General features: G+C 40.4%; 1 protein-coding gene across 3 annotated transcripts in view; it reads right to left on the bottom strand.

Annotated features, from left to right (window-relative positions):
* Positions 1-23405, bottom strand: part of LOC307018798 (guanine nucleotide exchange factor VAV3-like) — a 45920-nt gene that overhangs the window by 4177 nt on the left and 18338 nt on the right. For all 3 annotated transcript variants that reach the window (XM_079649226.1, XM_079649227.1, XM_079649228.1), the window contains exons 13-25: positions 22173-22258; positions 21936-22068; positions 19007-19116; positions 16879-16980; positions 16386-16477; positions 15523-15545; positions 14496-14544; positions 12750-12880; positions 10074-10139; positions 9792-9826; positions 9528-9644; positions 5662-5749; positions 5038-5167 (exon numbers count right to left, since the gene is read on the bottom strand). In XM_079649226.1, the coding sequence (XP_079505352.1) occupies positions 5038-5167; positions 5662-5749; positions 9528-9644; positions 9792-9826; positions 10074-10139; positions 12750-12880; positions 14496-14544; positions 15523-15545; positions 16386-16477; positions 16879-16980; positions 19007-19116; positions 21936-22068; positions 22173-22258 (1162 nt within the window). The remainder of the gene's footprint in view (positions 1-5037; positions 5168-5661; positions 5750-9527; positions 9645-9791; positions 9827-10073; positions 10140-12749; positions 12881-14495; positions 14545-15522; positions 15546-16385; positions 16478-16878; positions 16981-19006; positions 19117-21935; positions 22069-22172; positions 22259-23405) is intronic.

The following is a 23405-nucleotide window of genomic DNA, read 5'->3' as shown; positions in this document are numbered from 1 at the left end:
AGCTGCTTTATCCGCCGTTTAAACAGTAACGTTACACATGATAAAAACGTGCACTTACTTTGCTTGGAAAATAGTTGCAAGCAAGCAAGCGAATTGTTTTTTTATATTAGTTTTTTTAATTGTATCCGAATAGTGAAAATCATAGGAGTAATGTGGGAACATCTGGGGCTAAGGCAATGGCATAAAGTTGAGTAGCTCAACCTAATAATAACTTGTGCAACGCATCCCAGCCATCAACATCCTCAACAATACAGCAGACCCTACAGTTACCCTACAGAGGACACATTTAGTTTTAATGTTTGCGAGTACTGAGAAAATTAATAAATATAAATCGTAATAGTATGCTCTTTCTGCGCTTCTGCTTAACAGCGTGTTGTCAGGTGTCTCGGATTCGGAGCGTGTTATGAAACCTTTTTTTTTTTTTTTATGTTTAAAAAAAAAAAAATACAAATCTCTCCGCACCGAATATTCGAATATTCGCTGCTGATTACTACCGAATATCCGGAGCCCGAAAAATGGTATTCGGGACAGCCCTAGTGGATAGAGCCTTGGTGTTAGGATCAGGGTTCAAACCTCACTGCAGTCAGCATGTCGTTGTGTCCCTGGGCAAGACACTTCACCCCAAATTGCTCCTGTGGGGGTTGTCCACAGTATTGAGTATGTTAGTCGCTTTGGATAAAAGCTTCTAATAAGTAACATGTAATTTGGCTTTTGATAAGCCTTTGAAGGTCACTTTAACTGGCGTTCCTGGATTGTATTTTGAAAACATCCCACTGGTATTTGAAGCAACATGACCCAACCAAGGCAGCCTATTTGTGTTAGGTTAACATCGTGGCTGCTTTCGGTGTGAACGCCCACTTATTGCCCAGCAGCAGTGGCCGACCTCACTGATGCTCTGTGGCTCAATGGAAGCAAATCCCTGCTGTTTTAAATTCTCCTGTAGAAGCTCTCTAGAAGAGTTGAAGCTGTTGTAACAGCTTATTGAACTGGATTCATACTGTAGCTTCTATAATCTCCCCCAAGTCATACTGTATAACACAGCAATAAGAACCTTTTAAGCCTCAGACCAGGCGAGCCAGAGCAACAGTATGGGGGTAAGTATATGTCTGGGCACAGCACGAGGAAATGACAAGAACATCTACACCGCAGAGCCAAAGACTTCTGCTCCCATATGAAATCCCATGTGAGCCAGCAGCCCCTCACACTCAGAAAGCCGCCTGCTGTCATCACAACAATATGGTTACATGACTTCTTCCTCTGCCCACAGGGATTAGTAAATGCAGGCCAATAGGTGTCAACTGTTTGTCTGACCAGAGTGCACACACACACAACATACCTGCACAGAGTATAAACAAAACGTATGTCTCTTAAAGGTCCCATGTCATGGCCATTTCTACTGATCATAATTCCATTGTTGAGGTCTACTAGAATAGATTTATATTGTGCAATTTTCCAAACTCACACTGGTTTCTCATACAGCATCTCTGTATAGTATGTGTGTTCACTCTATGTCCTACACGGCTTGTTGGAGCTCCTGTCCCCCCCCCCCCTGTGAGCTCTGATTGCGAGGCTCGTTGCGAGGCTCGTTGCTGCGAGGAGCGGACAGGTTTCCGGGTCGGTGATACAGCGAGAACAAGCGAAACTCATCCTGAGCACACACAAACACTCTTATGTATTTTCAATATTTCTCTATTAAATGCTGAAGATTATTCACTTAGAATCCTTTTTTAAGACCACAAAATTGTAAATCTTAACACTGATGATTTTAAATTGTTTCCCATCAATCACATTCACACACACACACACACACACACACACACACACACACACACACACACACACACACACACACACACACACACACACACACACACACACACACACACACACACACACACACACACACACACACACACACACACACACACACACACACACACACACACACACACACACACACACACACACACACACACACACACACACACTTAATTAAAGTTGCTGGCTGGGATTCCTCTAATTACAAATGAATATGTTGATGTTTTTTTCGGTAGTTCTGCATCTTGTGATTGTTTGCTCAGGCTTGCATTCACTCAGAGTTTTCTGTTTTAAGATTCAAACCATTTTGTGTGTGCTTTGTGTTTCTGGCGTGACATCTGTCTTTCTGTGGAGGCTGTTTACCCGACAGAGTACGTGTTGCCCACACTAAGTCTGTCTATGGGGGTGGACGACTTAAGGCAATAATAATCTATCCCAGAATGCACTGAGGCAATGCCGGGTCTATCAAATTTTTCACACAGAAGCAAAGCGTGTTGATTGGCAGCGATGCACAAACACACCTCTTGCAGAGCTGCTTTGAAGCGTGATGCGCTGGGAGAGCCTTGCTGCCAACGGAGGCAGAGGGACAAGGATGTAGCAGAATTTTACATCCGAGCAGACACAAAGGGCTAACTTTGACTTTGTTCCGGCGTCGCCTGCTTCCCTCTGCTGCAGCAACTGTGCTTGTTTACACGTACGTCTCTCTTTAAGTTAAGACAGTTTACCTCCAGCTGCTTTCTGCTCTTTTGCATCAGATCATATTTGCAAACTTTTCCCAGTTTTTTTTTATGGAAGCAGGCGCAGTGCCTCAGTTGGACCAGGGGTGTCCCCCAGGTGTGTGTCAGCAGGCGGCTGTCACACAGTTTCCTCCACTGCCAGCCCAAGTGAAATGTCATGTCCTGTCAGGAAAATTGTGAAGCCATCTCGGAGCTGAGCAGCGTGTGCAGTGTGACGTTTGGAGTAGCAGGCTCCTGGTGCTTGCCTGGGGCATTGGGCCCTAACTGGGACCTCCCTGCCAAGCCTGGTGAGCTGCCGACGCTCCTTTTAGTTACTTCACTCTCTGGCTCTCCTACTTTGTCTTTGTCTCTTCCGGTATCCCTCCCCCTGCCTTCTCCGCATTGTGTCTTTGTTCTACCTCATTCACACTAGCTATTAGAATGCAATCTGTATTTGAATATGTGTTTATACAAAACAAACAGGTTAATATGAAGGTGCAAAATCACAAGAATACATTAGATGTTAGTGGGAGGTGGTCTGGCTTGTAATGTGTACAGTTTGGCAGAGAGGAATGGTTCAACACTTTGAGAGAAAAACTTGTTTGGGTATCTTACCAGACTAAGTGTCAATAAGATAAATATACCACAATAGTGAGGAGTAGGATCCTTGGCTAAGCACAACAACTTGCTGGAGTCTCCAGACGTAGCTGAGAAATAATTATGGAACAAAAATATCCCATGAAATGTTGTTTTTACACTTTGGTTTGAATAAATAAAAAGAATGTGTTATGCTGTAGAGGTGCAGAACGCTGCCAGCTGACTCCCGGAGTTTCCAGTTTTCCACTACAATAAGATAGCATAAAAAGCCCTATTTTTATTTCACAGGCAAGAGCGTGGTTTCTATCTCCTCCTCTAACTCTTGGTTAGCTTAAAGGTTTATTAACTCCACTATAAAAGCCTCCAGATGACCCTTAATTGTGCTCTTTTATTTACTCTCTCTCTCCCTCCCCTTGCCATTAGCTCTCTTAGCTTTTTTCTTACATCGATGTTTTGTCCCAAATAGTTCTCTCGTCCTTTACCCTATCTTACTTTCTTACACCTCTTCCTCAACTCCTACCTATCCAACACTCCCTCTTTCCCCCTACTTCTGTCAATTTCACTCTATCCACATTGTCCCCCTCTCACACTCTCTATTGCTAACCTGCCTCTTTCTCTGTCCTTCGTCTTCCTCAGGACCTTTCTCCTTCACATGCCTCCTCAGAGTGAATGAGCATCTGCGCCTGTCTCCGAGGGCCAGTAATCACGCAGGGGCCGGTCTTGTTGAATTTAAGCTCGAGTGTGCATTTATTCATGTCTGTTGAAGCCTGCAGGTTGAAATCAGAGAGGCTGCTTTACCTCTCACGGTCAACAATTACCTATTCAGCACAAGGTAACCGGTACTTTAGCAACGTTACCTTGGCTGCATGTTTCATTCATAGCCTGTGAAAGCTTCTCATATTAACAATAATTCTATACAACATCTTCTGTGAAGGGGAAGGGGTCTTTCCCATAGCATGCATAGCCTCATAACCCAAAGCCATACCTTACATAACAAAGGTTGAGTGCACATTCACAGTAATGCATCCTTGATTGTGTACATTTCACCATCTTGTGCATACTTTAAGCAACATTAAAAAAAGGCATGATATATGTATGAGTCATTGTCTTCAAATTAATTCAAAGCCAATTAAAAAAAAAGGTTTGACCCTTGAGAATAAAACATACATTACTGACCAACCTACATTAAGCACTGTTTGCAAGTTAGCAACACCGATAGCAAACATTTCAGAACCAAAAGTCTAGGTCTGATGTCATAAAGAGAAAATGTTGTATAAGACTTCATGGTAATGATGGAAAGTGTGAAAAAGGCTCAATCCAACAAAACAGCAAAAGCATGTCTCCCAAGAAAAGCTGCTACTATCTTTCCACCAGTGCCGTTCCCTTGGGAATCCTGTGGCTCATTAAACTCTGCTAAATATTTCTAGCGTGTCTCAGATATCACAGATGGGGCTGCCTCAGGTATTAAGACACACGGTGTCTGATAGCCAGACAAATGCTTTCTGTCATCATAATTTCATAATGTTACGTGGTGGTGTGGGACATCTTTCTATAGTTCTTAGAAGTGAGGTCATACAGTACATTAGCTGGTCTGTAGTCGGGGATATAGCAAGTAAAATACAGATTTTAGCAGTTTTCTTCCCTTAGTTTGTTCTGTTGTTTGTACTGTCAAATATCAGTTTCTAAAACTTACTTTAGAGAAAGAAATCCACACTGGTCTACTTCTGAGGAGAAACCCACTCGCCTCACTTTATCTGAACTGTAAACCCATCTCTACAGTTCTCAAAACAAATGCTTTGAATTACTTTCAACTGTAACCCCGGATCCAGATCTGATCTGAACTGGTAACTTTTCCCTGTGTCAGGGAGTCTCTCAGAGAGTATCTGGATTATTGAAGCACACTCACCACTGCCAGCCTTGGTAATGGCCTTGGGCGAGTTTCCATTGGACATCTCCCTATAGGGGACCTGCAGAGTGGTGTCAAGACTGCTGAAACCCTCCTTTAGTGAGTGTTGCTTGTAGTATTCCACCAAGTCCTGTGTTAAACAAGCACAATATAAAAAAACAAACTCTTAGTAAAGAAAATCCAGTGTGAACTCAGATGCTATTGTGTGCAAATGTATAGAAATAAATGCAAAGACATGGGTGGGTAGGTTGGTCAAGAACTAACTGCTTGTTTGATCTTAATAATAAAACAGCAGGAAGTTTTTATGAGTAGGGCAACTAACCACAAAACATTTATTTATCTACCCAATTCAAGTTTAAGTAATGGGAACAAGCTAATATTAGCTATTGAGATACAATACCAAAGGCAGTTGCTAACAACATGTCCGTGTATCTGTGCACACAAATGTAGAAATAAACCAGATATTTTATCATTTTACAAAACAAAAGTAAACCTTTATCTTGCATGCTGGGGGTTTATCTCAAGGGAGTGCAGCAAAAGCAATGTAATGTCAAAATGATTATACTCATTAATGCTTCAGTAGTTTATAGGGCACACAAATCCATACAAAGTTAAAACCTTTACCAGCACAGTCCCGAACAGCCGGCTCTCAGCGATGTAAAAGCAGCCATCCTTAGTCAGAATCTTAATGTGCTTGACTTTATCGTTGAACCTGTGGAGGATGAATAAGACATGGGCTGCTAATCAACTATACATGCTTCCACATCAATCCAGTCTCTGTGGTGAACCATCACAAAGGTCTGACTGTCGGATGCCATGCTGAGGAGAGCCAGCCAACTTTGTTTTACAAGAACTCCTTGGGTTTTCCCTGCTGTCAAAATCAGATCAAATTCACTCACATTAGATAATAATAGAAGCAGCATAGGGACACAATGTAAGATGAATGAATATACCAGAGTCTGCTGGTGACTCTTTATTCCAGGTAATGCCTTAAAGGGGACATGACTTGTTAGCGGTTATTACAGACATGGGGTTTCTTTCTTCGACTGGTGGATTTAAAATCTTTTTGGAGGCATTACGAGCTAAACATTTTGAGCAATTAACAAGAAAAACATGATTAAAATACTTTCCTCCTTTGTTATCCCTTAAATACTGTCGGAACCTATAAAACTTTGTAACAATCTATTTATCTTTTGAAAATAGCAGTTTAGTATTTTTTTCAAACCCAGAAGAGGAAAAAAACACAAATTAAAGGTGGGTTATGTAATTTATTTCAGAAACACTTTTTGTTATATATTGAATGGAATGCTCTTAACATGCCGATAGCAATGAATATATTAAATGCTTTGACAATAAATACATTAAAAAAATGTCATTTGTGGAAGCCGTGGTGCTGTAAAAAGCACGACCAATCATCTGAGCCGGCCCGGCTAAAATAACTGGATGGTCTACCTGCCTGTCAGCCTTCCATCTGTGCACAAACTTATCTCGTGCCCTCATTGGTCATGTGCGCGTTCGTGTGTGTTGGAGGAGGGGCTCTGTAAGGAAGTGGCAGATTTGTTCCGGTTGTGTATTTTCAAATTCTAGCGCACTCGAGCTGGTTTCTCCAAAATTACCTACCCCACCTTTAACTAAATGTATGTGTTTTTTTGTTTAACAAATTAACTCATGATGAGAATCCAAGTTAAACTGCTAGCATCCTGGAAACATGAAAAAGTTCCTACATTTTAAATATGGCTACGAGCAGGAAACAAATCACCCCTGGACAAAAGGGAGAAAATACTTTGAAATGTAAATGACTTAAAGGGAACTGTCCACCCTCAATATGTCTATGTTTTATTAAATGCATTGTGTTGATCTGTTGATTAAATGTTGTATGATTGGTTTGTAGCTGTCACCACCAGCTTTAATAATGGGCCTTTTTAACAAACATTTTGACTGATCGCAGTGAAAGCACAGGGGTAATTAATAACAGTCATGCTTCTTTTCCATATCAGTGTATCAGACAGCCTTGTGAATGAGCCAGCAAACACATTGACAAGGCTCTGACAGTATTCATATTATAAATTACACCTTTCCTACTATTACATGTCAAAATATCCACTGTGGATTTCTTCTTATTTTGCTTTACCTTTCTGTTAATTGTTTTATTAAAGCACCCCATGGATGTGCTCTCTTTACCCAAGATAAGAACATGCATCACAAAGAATACCTTTAAAACATAATGTAATGTAGGTGGGAGCAATAGGCCTGATCAATTAAGGTAATTATGAAATAATAATATGTCATGTGAGACTCATAGCTCAGACTACCTCTTTAAAACCGCAGTGTGGTCCGACCTTGAAGATACACACACACACACGTCTCTGTACATGCATACTGTTCGGCGCCGGTGGGAATGTGCCGTCAAGCCAATTGCAGACACAGTTCTGTACATTCCATGTGGCCCGCATGGTGATGTGCATGTTACACCGGAGATGGATCCGTATTGTAAATCTCCCAATGCAGTGTATGAATGAGAAGAATGTGATCATGTTGCAAATTCGCAGATACATTATGACTATGGCGAGTAATACATTATTGATGTGTGTTGAGTTATATAGTGCGTAACGCATAGAGACAGATGAGCCCTTTTTGTTGAGTCTTTCCTTCCTCCTATAGGCTCCCAAGGCCACACACACACACACACACACACACACACACACACACACACACACACACACACACACACACACACACACGTGTTTGACACTAGACAGTTGATTAGTAGCAGTTCTCTGTATAAAAGCTCCATTATCTCAAATAGCCATCCTGATAATGATCTTAAGCAGTGAGACAGGCAATTAGGATTGGAGTGTTCAGAGACTGGCCCTGTACATCAAAGCTTTGAATGAGAGACGGTGTGAGTCCACCAAAACCAAATGGGCTGGAATGGTGTGTCACTGTCTAAATAGTCCTAACATCCAAACACAATTTCAGAGCGCACCCTCAATCGTTATAATCTCAGAGAGCCATCATGTCAGGAGGTCTCGATTTCTTTTTATAAAACTGAACAAGCTCTGATGTAGCCTTAAAGATATTCACCAGTTAAATGGCCAGTGTTGTATTTCAAAAGAGGAATACCGACACATTCAACTGGCAGATAAAGCAGACATTTTTTAAAAGCCTAAAGGGATTCAAGTTTTATCTACAATTCAAGTTGGTTTCTAGCCATCTTTTGAAATATATTTCTTAGACTGATAGCCAAAGAGTAGCAAAGAATATGGTGCAAAGCTATCAGGCTCTCCTTGAAAATATGTCTGAGCAGAGTAGACGGTGGTAAAAATGATCATCAATTCCACATCTTCTCAATGCTGCATTTAGCTGCAATGTGTGGACTGAGAAGACGATCAGGGTAAACTAAAATGAACTTCAATAATGTTGTGTGTAGTTGTGCAGAGATGTGTGGTTTGGTTTTTCCCAGTTTAAGGGATATTTATCTACCTGTATCTCAATAAAGATGCGTATCAGTTTGTTTGATGCTCAGATTCTTTACATTTAATAGCAACTAGTCTTTCCAGGAACAGACTTCATTTGCACCGGTTTTCATTTGGCCTCTGCTGTACTAAATAGTTCCAATAAAAACTTGCAACAGCATTGTCTGTGAAGTGCTAAAATAAACCGTAAAAGCAATGTGTGAACATACACAATTGTTTACTTGTAAGATACACTTGGGTTTCAAATAATTGAAATGCCAAATATGAGTCGTAAGAACGGTCTCTTTCTCTTTACATGCCTAAAAACCTTAGGGGGAGCATAAACAATCGTAAACAGCTACTGCTATGCTGACCTGACCAATGAGTATTTTTCCTACTTATCTAATATTATCGCAAATTCAAAGTCCCCTTGCAGGCTTCATGTGATTTTGGCAAAACAGACCTTAATCTTAATTCTGTCTCTCCATCTGGTAATAATTACATTAATTAGTGACCGTCTATGTTTTTTAGATATTTAATTGCTCTTTTTACTGAACTTTTAGTGTAGATTTGTACCATTATGCTGCTATGTTTATTGTATTTGTGTAACTCTGGCACAACAATTTCCTTCTGGATAAATAAAGTCTTATCTTATTTGCATTCAAGGATCAATCGTGATTCATCAGATCAGGCAAACTTTTTTCCATTCTTCATGATTATATAGCCACTGTAACTTCTTGTATTTCATTGGCCAGAGTTGAGCACAGCATGCCTCATCCTGCTGCGGCACATCCACTTTTAACATTTGATGAGCTGCTTGTTTTCAGATACTGTTATAGAGGGCTATTGTTTGCATGTGGGCGTTTGCTTAAATGATTCTTGCCACTCGCCTCTAACAATAAGGTGTTTTCGCCAACAAGATTGCTGCTGACTGCATGTGTTTTGTTTATTTCACCATCCTTGGTAAACTGAAGTGAGTGTAAATTGTAGCTTAAGTATGGGAATAAATGGAAAACAAGCCATCATGTCACTTACTTTATACTTATGGCATATTCAGTGCATTCTTTACTCCTGTGTCGAATCAGATAGGTGCTGTTTCCTCGGTCCAGAAGCTCCACCTCAGCCTGGTATCTCTCCATAGGCCCTGCAAACCTGAAACACCCATAAACAACTTCTGCACTTACAATGCAATCAATCATTCTAAACAGGATGAAAACAGTCAATGCAATAGATCAAATAGAGTAGGAATGACTTGTGGTTGTTGCAAGCAATCTGCAGTCATTTGTTGTTATCACTCACCAGGGCTGGGCCGAGTAATCGACAGGTTTTGGAACCTGGCATTGAAAAGAAGTGCTGTTATTTTGTGTTTAAATGGAGTCAATACACAGAGGTGCAGGTCATTTGTTGTAATGTGATATTCAAGCCACATCTAATGGCTAAAATCAGTCTTCTAGAGCGAAAAAGTGCAATTGAAAAGCCTTACATTTCAGTTCCAAGACATCAATAGTAGCCATTATCCACTGAATGCATTGTAATCACACTCAGTGTGTCTTATTGATCGTGAAAAATATGCACACTTACACATGGGCAAGGCCTCACAGCGTCACTTGGAAAGAAGCCAATCTTGCTTGTTGCCAGGATTCTCCCCTGCAAAGGCAACTGGCTGTTAATCGCATTATATTTGTCTGGAAGCAACTACACCTCTCTCTCCCTCTCGCTGCCTTTTTCCCTTCCCCTCCCACACTAGCTTCAATAAATCCTCAGCAATTAGCACACAACAAGCGGTGCATCTAATTTGCAGCCCAAGTTAATTATGGTTCAAACTCTGCCGGCAGTTAGATTTGTACTGCATCAAAACAAGAGCCTCGTTTAACACTAAATAATGGATCTTATTCTGGTCTTTGAATACCCAAACAGCGCGAGGTCTTTGGCTTGAACTAAAGACTAACAATTGCATTTTAGCTAACCTGCCTCAAGCACAACATGAGCTTTATATGGAAATCAGTCATTCCTTCAACAAACACAGTGTAGACTTCATAAACCACTTTGTTTAAACAAATTACTTAATTTGTTTAAACAAACAGTCGGCTACAGATGTTCAGTTTATTTGTATAACCTTAGTACTCTATCATGTACATTACCTGGAAGACAGTAATATGCATATACAGTATATCAACATTCAATTACAGATAATTGGAGTTTCCAGTTCTGAGTTTGAGGTCAATTTGAAGTCCATTGAGTCAATCTGAGGAGACAGTGAGTGTTGAGGGCATGTGGAGCCCCTCATTCAGCTTCCTGCCCTGCATGCTCTCCTCCTCACTCTTCTTTATTAGAGTATGAAATGCTTTTTGGGACCGTGCAAGCCCCGGCAGTAACTAGATTGGAAAGCGAATCTTTACCCATCTCAATGATTCATTCTGTGTAATAACATTTCATCAAAGCTTTTTTGAAAGCCCCTCTCTATTTGTTATGCCTTCGATAAGCGTATGATAAAGATTAAACTTATTACTCTGTTGGCATAAACAGGCAGCAGCCAAAGGATCAAATGAAATTACAGTGATTGATTGTATTGTTCTGCCAGTGGGACGGGGGATAATTGCCTCCTGGGTAACAGGGGATATGAATTCTCAATGTTCTGTAATTCCATCCTCTGGCGCCACTGGGGACGCTGAAGATTAAAGGAACCCTGTGGGGATGTCATTGTAAACAAAGAGGGTTTTCTTTGGATTCAGTGTTTCCCACCAAAATGCATTGTGTGTGACCGCAACACCCTTACACACGTGTTGAGAACTCTTGCAAAGTCTTTATTTCATGCTTTGAAACTTCTATTGTTTATATTTGAGTATTTTAATCCTTTTTTCTCTTTGTACACTCAATCCTACATTTTCTGGCTTATTACTGCCACCATCTGTTGATATGCTACCGTCCTGTGAAAAAATTAAAAACAAAGGCTACAAACCACAACATATAATGAAACAGATCACATAATAATAAAATAATATTAAAATAATAATAATAAATGTAATGTATATAGCACTTATTAAAGACACTTCAATATTGATTGATATAGTGACTTATTAAAGTACATGTATGGATTGGAGTCAAAATCAGTTTCCCACTAACATTGCTGTCCAATAGCCTTGCACATGTGATGTATATATAATTGCATCTATTCACTGCTTTGCAAAGCCAGAACAATTGGCTAATTGGATCTGACTTTTTGGTGGAGGGCCTTGTTGCAGTATCATTATGCACCCTACTGGAATAGACACAAATGTGTATTATCATTTAATTCCTTTAATTATCCCCCTCCAGCATGCATTGTTGCCATGGCAGCAAACAATGCAGTGCCATCAGGTCATTCAGCGAGTCGTTCTTTCGGCTTACAAGAAGTCTCCCGGCATTCGTGTCCTCTCCATCCACCTTGTGCTCTTGCCACAACAGAGAGAAACATGGAGCATAGGAAATCTGGCCAGGTGCCAAATCCCAGCGGTGCCGTTGGCAAAGACTGCAGTCTGATTGGAGCAGCACCAACATGAGGATGAGGCTTTAATGCAGCCGTAAAGCACAGTGAGAAACAGCTAGGGAGTCTGCCGGAAGACCCCAGATAAATCGCCCCATCCTTTCAAAAATGGATAAGGTCAAACGCTGTCAACCTTTGGCTGACCTCGTGAGATGGTTGCTAAATGTGCCTGTACTCGAGGTTGTGCACCAACCATTAAAACGTCCTCCAGAGACTCCCACGTCCGCTGTTTTATAGTCACTCTGTGGCACTCAATTAATCAACTGAAGCCACTAATTGGTTAGATCATCTGATGGAGGCTGTGATTCAATCCGAGGAGTGAAAGAACAGACAGATATCCTACTTTTAATGTAACTGGGGTTCTGCGGAGTTCAAACAGATATTTCGACTCATATTTCTAATTAACGCTGACCTCATCATTTTGTCATATTTATGGCTCACCTGACAGGACACAGAATGTGATAAAACAACCTCGCTATAATGTGTGATTTATAAACAATAACGGCCAAAGGAGATAAATTGTCGATGTCACCCCGTTAGTTTCAAAGCTTTTATCGGCTAGAAGGACGTGCAGCAGGTAAGAGGGAGAAACGGTGACATGCGGCACGGCTTCAAACCCATGACACTGCAAAGACTTTGCGTGCACTGAGCCAACCCGGTGAGCCGTGACATGTTATCTTTTCATAGAGTCACAGATGTTCAGATAAAACGAAGATGAGCTGAGTGACACGCACCTGCCACCAGGAGCTGTGCAGGTCGGCAAACATCAGTTCAATGACATCCCCCGCATGAATGCTTAGTGGGGGCCCACACTGCGGATAGGGGATGCCACTGTAGTCTCTGATCACAACCATCCTGGGTAAACCTGGCAGACAGAGAATACAAACACATGCACACTCAACTTTTGAAACATTTATCGGAGAGTCTTATGCAGAGGAAGATACAGCAGGTGCAAGATAAATAATGTTGTGTAGCATGAATGAGTCTAAGAAGGTCTTGGTCATACATAGCCACAGTATTTTGTATCTATTAAATGTATGTTATAGTTAAAAAATACTGTTAATGTGTACAACAAAGAGATTGAAAATGAGTTACATTGTATGTTAATTTCTTCTTAACTAAAAATGTGATTTTAATGCTTTTAAGTCTAAAGGAAATATTATTTGCAATAGAGCCAACTGGAACTACGTCTATATGAACAGTGGGCATATGTTTGATGCATTTCCTGTTACTTTTACTTGACTTCTATCATCTTAGTCACAACAGTAATATCTCGCTCTTGAGTACATTTCTATTTAACTGCAGCAAGCTGAAGTGAGCAAAAACATTTTTTTGGATCCTGATAAGTTGCTATCTAATTGCAGATTTTCAGTTAACTAAGAACGACTACGTACATTTTCCGTGACACGCTGCATTGTACTGAGTTGACAGCAGAAATCTCCGGGGCATGACTATCTGCATGAATACGCAGTGGGTGATAACCTATTGTTGTTTAATACAAAAGTATGTATTTTACACATTTTTTTCAAAGTCTCAGCATGTATTATCCCTCACAGGTACATACATGTGACTTCCTGACAGTCATGTTGATTGAACCAACTAAATGGAACAATCCAAAAGACAGGGATTGACTCTCACAGGGAAATTAATCTCTTTGGTTCGTGTACGGTGCAGCTCCAATCTTTTCCCTCGGCATGGCAGACCAACACAGCCACAAGCATCCAGCTAAGGCTAAGACTAAACACCCCTGCCAACTTTAAAGACACAGCCACTTACTCTCCACAGACTCCAACATCTAGCCCCCTCAGACACATCTCCCCTCCAGCCATGGCTCCCCTGCAAACCAGCCCGAGGAAACTATTTGCTGCCGGTGACCTCAGATGAATGGAATACCTCAGATTCATGTTTTTAATAAGAACAATAAGCATGGCTGTCTTTCTAATAAAGCCCCTTATGGAAATTGATTTATCACAAAGGCACAGCTCAGCGGTTGAGGCCGACGCATATAGACATCTGGAAGTGCTTTTCCGCCAGCGTTTCTCCTGCAGGAGTCCTCATAATGACTCCACCCACTCCAATTCATCTCAATGCCGTCCCGGGTGTAGGCATCACAGCATGCGGCGAGAAAAGGCTTTGTGCATTGGTTAAGGTTCCCTTCTACATCCTTTTATTCATAGGTTATTCTTACTCAAATATATAAGTCAAAAAAAAGAAACTGCTGTTGCTCTCCTTTAAACCCATTTCGTGAGCATGGGAGATTCACGTCCTTGCATTTCCAAGAAGAATACGTTGAGCAATATTTGATAAATAATGTGAGGTTTTGTAGGTTTGATAACATCTGAGGGTAAGCTATAATCTTTTTCCTTCAGGTCTAACCTTGGCCTCTGACTAACCGTGCCATTTTCCTCCTGTTTGTTGTGTCTGAATTGAGAAACAGCTTAAGAAGGTTCCTAGAGGCAGAGTTCCTCAGCCATACTGACCTGAGTTTGGTGGTGTTGGGATTTCCTGTTGTTGGGGAGAGGAAGTACCCTAAGCAAAACGGAAACAAATAAATAAAGGAAGGAAGAAATATGGAGAGAGAAATAGACTGGCCATTCAATCAGCCGAACAATGAGTCACACTTTTAAAAACAATTATCTGTGAGTGTTTACTCTTTGGATGTTTGGTCTAACTATTTTACATAAAAGAGTAAAATGAAGGAGGTCTGTTTCTGAGCTTTTTGTCTATGTCGGAAGTTATATATGAAAATATGATCCACAAACCACCTGGATATCATAGACTGAGCAGTCTTCAAATTAGCTGTCACAAATTACAAAAACAGGGTTTTAAAGGTGAAAGCCCTCGTACTTTTCTGACAGGTTAATTATATTGAGCTTCTAATGTGACACAGAAAAAGTAATAGATATACTTTTTAAGAGTTTAATTATGAAGCGTCCACACGGCGGCGTGCGTTGAAGCTTGCAGGTGGGCGTGTCTGAAACTCGACCAACAATCAATTACATGAATCTCCCGCCCCGGACACAGGGGCACGCGGTTTGATTAGCTAGATCTTGTACTGGCCTATGATTTGATTGGCTGACGCTTCCGTCGAAGCTTCAAAAGTTGAACATTGCTCAACTTTTGAAGCGAGCAACATGAGCAACGTGAGCAACGCGTAGCGACGCTCCCAAAATGCAGTTCGGCGAAGCGTGACGTCACCCCATTCAAAGTGAATGGGCAGAAGCGTTGAAGCTTCAACGCACGCCGCCGTGTGGACGGGCCTATGGTTTATAGTTTTATTTTTACCTAAGATCCATTATATTTTCGATTCAAAGTGAAGTGACAGCAAACATTAACTTAGTCTTAACCCACAGAGCAGCAGCAGTAGATCTTATTGGTCATCTGTTATGAGTTGACAGGAGTTTGGCCAATCACTCCACATGTATTGGTGAATATTATCTTATCTGCTTTGTTTTGCTTCAATAAGTACATAGGCGTAAGTTACGAAGAAAAACTGTAGAAACTTACCTTGGCCTTCAGCTTGGTGGAATCTGCAGTCAGGTGAGAGACAAACAAAGTGAGAAGAATACAATATGAGTGTGTGGTCGCTTCCTGACATACAACCTCAACTGTCAACCTCTGCTGGCCCTCATCATGCCCCAGAATACATAAAGACCACCGCGCTGCTGCTCCAGAAAAGCATGTCAAAGGCCTGAGCTGCCTTCAGCTGTCGGTGAGGGTAATGTACCTGGACTACAGCCCCACACTGGTGACAAAGAGCTGAAGCTTCACACGGGAGTCAGATGCAACAATGGCTAAATATCTTTAGAGCACAATCTGAATGCTAAACGTCATAGGTAATGTGCACTTTTTTCTAAAAACACTATTTTAATTTTCTTTGAAGAGGGAAAAGGGTATGTTGGAGAAGCAATGTGGGCATGGGGAACGCTAAGTAAGAGAAGATCAAGGGGTTATATATTCAAAAGCATGGAGGCTATGAATATTTACAACAAATGCCATAGCATGCCAGCTGTTAGATAAGATGTGTACAAGGTTGGCAATCTGGCATTTGTGTGTGTGTGTGTGTGTGTGTGTGTGTGTGTGTGTGTGTGTGTGTGTGTGTGTGTGTGTGTGTGTGTGTGTGTGTGTGTGTGTGTGTGTGTGTGTGTGTGTGTGTGTGTGTGTGTGTGTGTGTGTGTGTGTGTGTGTGTGTGTGTGTGTGTGTGTGGGATTTCGATATTTTGTGTGCGGAAAATTAGGCGCTAAAGGGAACTTTCCCAAAAAATTAGGAAATGATTTCAGTGGTGTTCACAATAAATTTAAAGGGACCAAAGTGTTAACAAGTGAAACACAATACATTTAGTTTTTCTCCATTGTGAATTCCCTCTCACCTGTTCTCCCGCAGATTCCCAGTCGTCCCAGACACTCCTTATGAGCCCCCAGCCCACATTTAACACAGAGATAACCCTGGTTAAAGATGCCCCTGAAAAACAAACACAGGACATACTTCATGTATAACTGCCTCTTTAAGAGAGGCAACGTGACATTTCCGGCTTCTTTCAAATTGTCCAGGGAAGACAAAAATACACAAGAAATTTCATTTAGCTTTCAAAAACCATAAAACAGATACTGGTTGCTGAAAGGTAGACAGCAGTCTGCAATTATCTCAGTGCCAGTAATTTTGAAGACTGAAACAAAAAATGTTTATGGTGTTTCTTTCATACGTTCAATAAAGTATAACACATATTTGAAAGTGAATTTGAATAGTGCAATAACACATAATGACTTGCCAACATAGGACAATTAGTGTTACAGTTCATGTTCACCCTTTACAGCTGTGGTTTACAAGGACTTCTGATCAAAAGCATACAGTAAAAATATTACCTGAGCAAGAGGTGACAGAAACTACAGGAAGTGATTCTCTCAAAGGTGTGCATCTTGAACTGGTGGGAGTTGTGGTTCGCTTTCTCAGGGCGAATATTTGATCTAGGACAGGGAATATGAACAAAACATTGTTAAATGAAAACAAGAGTCTATAATCATACTGTGGTAAATGGATTGACATTTGCTTTGGTGTATATATGCAAAACAAATACTTAGAGCAAAACAGTCAAATTAAAAATAAAAGCAGGTAAGAACATAAAGAAAGAAAAAACTAAATTTGAAATGAAAGAGCTTTTTTTGTTTGTTTATTAGGTGGTATTTTTGTAAAAAATTATCCAAGGAAAAATCTGTGCGTTATTGTAACTGATATGATTTTAAGATATTAATGTAACTTATATGGGAGTAGAGGATATAAGAATGGTGCGCGGTTGTGTTGATGACAAGCAGGGGAAATATTAACCATCTCACATCAGGGGGTCAACATTTAAAAAGAAATAATGGCACTGCAGGAAAACGTATGGGATTCCCAAAGTCATTAGGATGTATGGGCAAAAAGTCCTCGTGCAACCGATCCAATGTTTGTTGAGATATTTCAGTCAAGCCCTGAAAATGACTGTGTTTCTCGGTAGTGAGAACAACTTTCTTTTATTTATCTCAATTAACAAAACATTCTTAATTATTTCCTCCTCAACTGAACAAAACAAATGTGTTGTGGCAAAAACAATTAGCAATTTGTTCCTTCAACTGACTGAAGTAAAAGCAATTTTCCCCCCAGTGCATCTTTACTTGTATGAAGAGGACTTGAATTGGCCTGGACAAATCCAATTTTGAGCTGCATGTGTTCAGAAGTGAGAGGGGAAACATGCATTCGCAAATAAGCACCCTTTCCTGGAACATGAACAAACATGACTGAAAAAAAAAAAAAACTCTTTTTGGTTGAATACACCATCCGGAAGCCACTTAAACTGAGTGCTCCTATAAGTGGCTCCTTCATCAGCAGCCCATACAGGTACAATGTTCCCTTTCTGAAAAGACCCCTACTAGGGGCCTTACCTAATATATACACACACACACACACACACACACACACACACACACACACAAATCCTGTATCTGCAGAAAACTGTTTTAGGGGGTGGAAAATAGTTATTTGTTCTTAACTCATTTTAATAATTACATGTTTTTTTTCCAATATTTTGAGCAGGCGTTAAGGGCCAAGTGGTTGTGTAGGTTAATGCATTTGTACTGCAAGTTCAAGTAAGAGAAATAAATACTTTGAAGTAAAGTAATTAGCACATTTTAGTGGGTGATAAATGGTAATTGAGAGGGATAATCTTTGTATGAGTCTCTTCATTGTTTTGAAGTAAAAGGCTTCAAAACAATACCTTTAAATTGCACACTGATTCATCTACCTCCCTACACGATGCATTGTTTTGCCGCTGTGCACAGATCAAGTGTAATCCAAAAATTGTATTCTGCAAGGCCATAGCAGATAGTCAGCATGCATTTCAGAAATATTGTATTCATACATATCCGGCCCAAACACAAAAGCATTTGTTCAGTCAATCAGATTGGAATGTCAAAACAACACTGTACACTTCTGAATCAACATTACAAAGGATGCAGACAGGATTCTGCCCGAGAAATCCTCCCACTGTTACAAAATAATACAAAAGATATATCTCCATAAATCGCTGATTTGAAGAAGCATCGAGTCGGAGTGACTTCTTTGTAGTTTTGCAGCTCTTTGGCAGAGTTTATGTGTGTGTGTGTGTGTGTGTGTGTGTGTGTGTGTGTGTGTGTGTGTGTGTGTGTGTGTGTGTGTGTGTGTGTGTGTGTGTGTGTGTGTGTGTGTGTTATCATGCTGTCAGCAGTATGTGTTTGATTACAGCAAAGACCTGATCAAACACTACACATGAGAGTCAACACCTCTCTCTCGGCCTTGGAATACCATGCATGCGAATGACAAATAAACAGCACACACACACACACACACACACACACACACACACACACACACACACACACACACACACACACACACACACACAGCTTTTTTTCCAGTGACATACATACAATGGTCTACTGTGTTGTGTCCTGACTGGTATTCACGCCTCCCTGTACTTACATGGCCATTTCAAACTGATCCAGCCACTTCTTCTTTAGTTCTCTGGTCTTGAAGAATAGTTCAAAGCCTGTGTGCCCCTGCTGGTGAGTCACGTAGAACCCGTAGCACCACTGGGGAGGAGAGAAGGAAAACAGGCATGTTCTCATGAAGGCATACGTACATTTGCAAATGGATGTGCATAGAAAGGAAATGTAATGGTTATCTGTAATGATTATCTAACAGAGTGTACACTTTAAATGATGACTGGCTCAAAACTACAATTTGAGTTAAAAATGGGTGTTTCTCCTCTAAGAGTTTTTATTTGTGTTTGATAAATCTCAGAAACCCATGAATAGATAGGATGTGTTTGTAGGTATACAGAGCGTGATACTCTGAGACTGGCGGTTACATAAATACTTGCGCTGTTTCCAATACCTAAGAAGCATACAGTAAAGAGACACATTCAACTTGTGTGGCTGTTAGAAAAATGGTAAATATGTTTTAAAAAATGAAGAAAATAACCTGGAAATACAAGTGTAATAGAGGGTTGATTTAATGGGCTGACGTACTACCATTAATGCTGTCTTCAATAACTTGGTGCCACTGGGCTCAAAGATCAACCAAGGATGCTGTTATATTTTGTCATTGTCAAGAGAGCAGCAGCAAGAGCAGTTTAACCAAAGCTTGCCCAAAGAGGACTTAAGCTGTGATGACAGAAAGGCAGAGTCTCCTAATCTGCCTCAAAGGAACCAAAGACGCCGTTCGATCTTTCCTTTCCAAACACAACTTAGATTTAGAAACACCATCAAAACTTTTAAACCACAGTTGCAAAAGTCCTCTCCTAAAATAATTCAGGGAGTAAAATATAACTATTGATTGCTTGTTTTCTCTTTAGCCACCCATTCCCAGCTTGGACCACCAAATAAATACTACGAGTAGAACACTCACCGCGTTAAACGCCTTAGCCGTGGCCATATTTGGGAAAACATTTCAATCAATTCCCAAGCCTCTTAGTTTTGGCCACCCTAATCTGTTGCAGCTTGTTTGTGTCATACCTAATAAGAGGAACAGTGGTCCAGGTTTACCGGGCAGTGATTGGCCAGCCTTGCAAAGTCCTGAGAGTTAAGGGCTCAGCTGAGTGTTAAATCATTGATGACTGTGTGTGTGCTCAGCGGCGCCACAATCACACTCTGAAGTTTCATTTAGTAGAAAATGATATAGAGCTATAAGCAGCCTTGGAGGTCTGCACACATTCATCACCCGATATTAGCATCTCTGTCCTGCGGTGTGTGTGTGTGTGTGTGTGTGTGTGTGTGTGTGTGTGTGTGTGTGTGTGTGTGTGTGTGTGTGTGTGTGTGTGTGTGTGTGTGCGTGCGTGCGTGCGTGCGTGCGTGCGTGCGTGCGTGCGTGCGTGCGTGCGTGCGTGCGTGCGTGCGTGCGTGCGTGCGTGCGTGCGTGCGTGTGTGTGTGTGTGTGTGTTGAGGTGGATGTAGGTACACAGTATCTGTGTGTCTGTGAATATGTGTCTGTTCTCTGTGTTTCTGTGTCTCGTTACCAATTAAGTCTTAGACCTGTCTGGCAAAATATTGGAAATTGAACAGGATAAAAATGAAGACGAGCAAATTGCACTGTGTCATTATATGTTTAGAACAAGGTTATTTGCTTCTAAAACCCGGTATAATGCTAACCACACACATAAACACATCAGGACCATGACCATAGTTGTTAAATACCAATCACTGCCAGACACATGTCCCACACAAACATACAACACCCAATCACACTATCATTCCACAATGCAGTATGTGAGGATGATAATGGAGTCAATTTGGTTTAAAAAAAACAAACAGAACCATTCCACTCTGGCAAGCTGTCAGTTTCACATTAGCAATCAGCTAATGAGTGAGAAGACACCATCTGTGGGCATACATCAACAAGACATCAACAAGTCCCCTTCACTCTGATAACGTTCCCACAGGGCGGAAAATAGCATACTCTGTACAAACTGTGTGTGGTCACCGACCCCACACCAGCGAGGGAGAGAAGAACTCTTACATGGCATCCAACATCTCTCACGTTATGGTTTTGGTTCAGTTTTTTAAAGCTGGATTACAGAAAAATTACCAACCATGTTTTCATGCAAAACAGAGATGTCCAAACTTTTTGAATCGGCCCTCAGCAAATTCAAAAAGTATAATGGGATGCAGCCCCCAAATGAAAATTGAGCTTGTCTTGTACTTCTTAAATACATCTGTAAACATATATCACACAGTAGTATTCATGTGTTAATAAACCCACTTTCAGTCAAGTAAATCTAAGTCGATAAGAAAAACGCCCACTAACTTATTTACATAACAACCTGGAAATATACCCTTCCTATTATATTCCTATGATAAACAATCTAAGGCTTCTGTTGTAAGGAATGAGCTGCTAACACAATAAATGAAACCCTATGGGAAGCTGTGATGTAGGCTGTTGTATCAAGAATAATTTACTTAGATGTTGCTAACTTATAACTTCACTTGTGAGGCAATAAACCTCAGTTCTAGTGAGTGGCCCAGCCCTTCGAATATCTTTTCTGTATGTGGCCCTCGGTGAAAAAGGTTTGGACACCCCTGATGTAGGAGAAACCCTCACGTTTTGGAGAGTCACAGGGTGGATAAACAAATACTTTTTTCACTCATGGAAACGGGCTTGGTGGAGGCCTGCTTTCTCCAAGTGCCCGTTTAGTTTAAGTTATCAAATCTAGAGGCGAACAGAGGTTGAATTGAAATATTTCCATGGAGTGGTTTACTGATATTGACCTTAATATAATCAAAACAAGAGGGACAATATTAAACCCATTCATCCAATATTCAATGCAATATGAAGTGCACAAAACTCATATACAAGCGCATTATGTGTACATGTGCATGTATAGAGGTATATTGTGTTTTCACGGTCAACTGACCTTTTTACTCTCTCTGTCCGTGGTGGGGTTGTTTGTGATCTTAAAATAGTTGAGGTCGAGGATTTCCTTCATCTCATAGTTGTCTCCTCTTCTCTTGCAAACAATGACGGCCACGTCAAATAGGAAGATGTGTCTGTAAATAAGACCGAATGTTAAATATCTTCATCAGACATTTCTTGTGTGTTGAATGTGTGTCCTAATTTCTTTTTCAGGATGAAGAAGGTGAAACAGAACAACCTGTCCTGTTTCCTCTTGTCCACACTGGAGACCATGCGCACTTCTCCGTCACCTTTCGGGCGACCAAAGTTGATTAGAGGCTGATTCTAAAAAGAAAGACAAATATATAAAATATGCATACCGGTAGATAATACAGGACAAAGGTATTCCAAATGAAAGCATATGAAAGTAACCAATCATAGGCAAAAACATTGTAGTAAAAGTTCAAATGTGTCACTAAACATTTCCAGCATTAAACATCTTTTGCATAATCAGTGTATCTCAGTTACTTTTTAAATAACCCAGATATCCACCACCAATACCACATCATTGTTTCTTTTCGATAATCCAAATGTATCTATATTGTATTCCCAGTGAAACATCATGTAAGGCATGTCACAATCAGCAGATCAGTCCGAGCAGACTCTTGATACATTCTGCCATTACATTCACTCATTCCACCATTTTTGTTCAATGACAACTGAGTGATGCTGCTGGTTACACTTTTGTCCAACTTTCTACTCTTTCTATCAACTGAATTCTTTCTTCACCACCATATATCGTCCTTTTCCACTTTCTTACTACCCCTGTTTGTGATAGCATATTTTTGCTTATGTATTCCATATATTACACCTTACATAAAGGTGATATCCCTGAGGGGCTTGACTGTATCATATGTCCCTTATTGAAATGTAAAAGCTGTTTAATTTGAACACTAACAACTCAGACCTTTAACTGGTTTAAGGCTGTGTGCACAATTGTTTTCAGAAAATGTCAGAAAATGCAATTCCCCAGTGCCTAAGGTGACGAATTAAAATGTCAACATAAATATACTGACATAAATATATGTTTTTTTTTATCAGGATAAACAAAATAAACAAATCCTCACATGTGAAAAGTTGGAGGCAGGAAATATTAAGCATTCTTTCTCCTTTTTTTTTTGATTGAAATATTTAAACATTATGAAAATTGTTAATTTAAATGAATTCAATGTGAATAATTAGGGACCTTTGTTCAAATGGAAAGTGATGAAAATGGAAAGAATAATTAAAAAAATCGACATATATAAATACAGTGGCCGACTCTAACAAAGATTAGATGAATCCAGGGAAAGCGAGTAAAGTATTTTTACGTTTTTACCAGCATTAACCCTTTTAGTCTTGAGTAAGAGCAGTTCTATCTTGTAATACTGATAAATTATTTCTGGGTGTGCTATTGAATGACCATGTTTGGAAACTTGACTCAGAAAGGTGT

Source organism: Notothenia rossii (assembly GCF_949606895.1).
Source record: "Notothenia rossii genome assembly, chromosome: 9".
NCBI lineage: Eukaryota > Metazoa > Chordata > Actinopteri > Perciformes > Nototheniidae > Notothenia > Notothenia rossii.
This window is presented reverse-complemented; position numbering and strand designations above follow the sequence as displayed.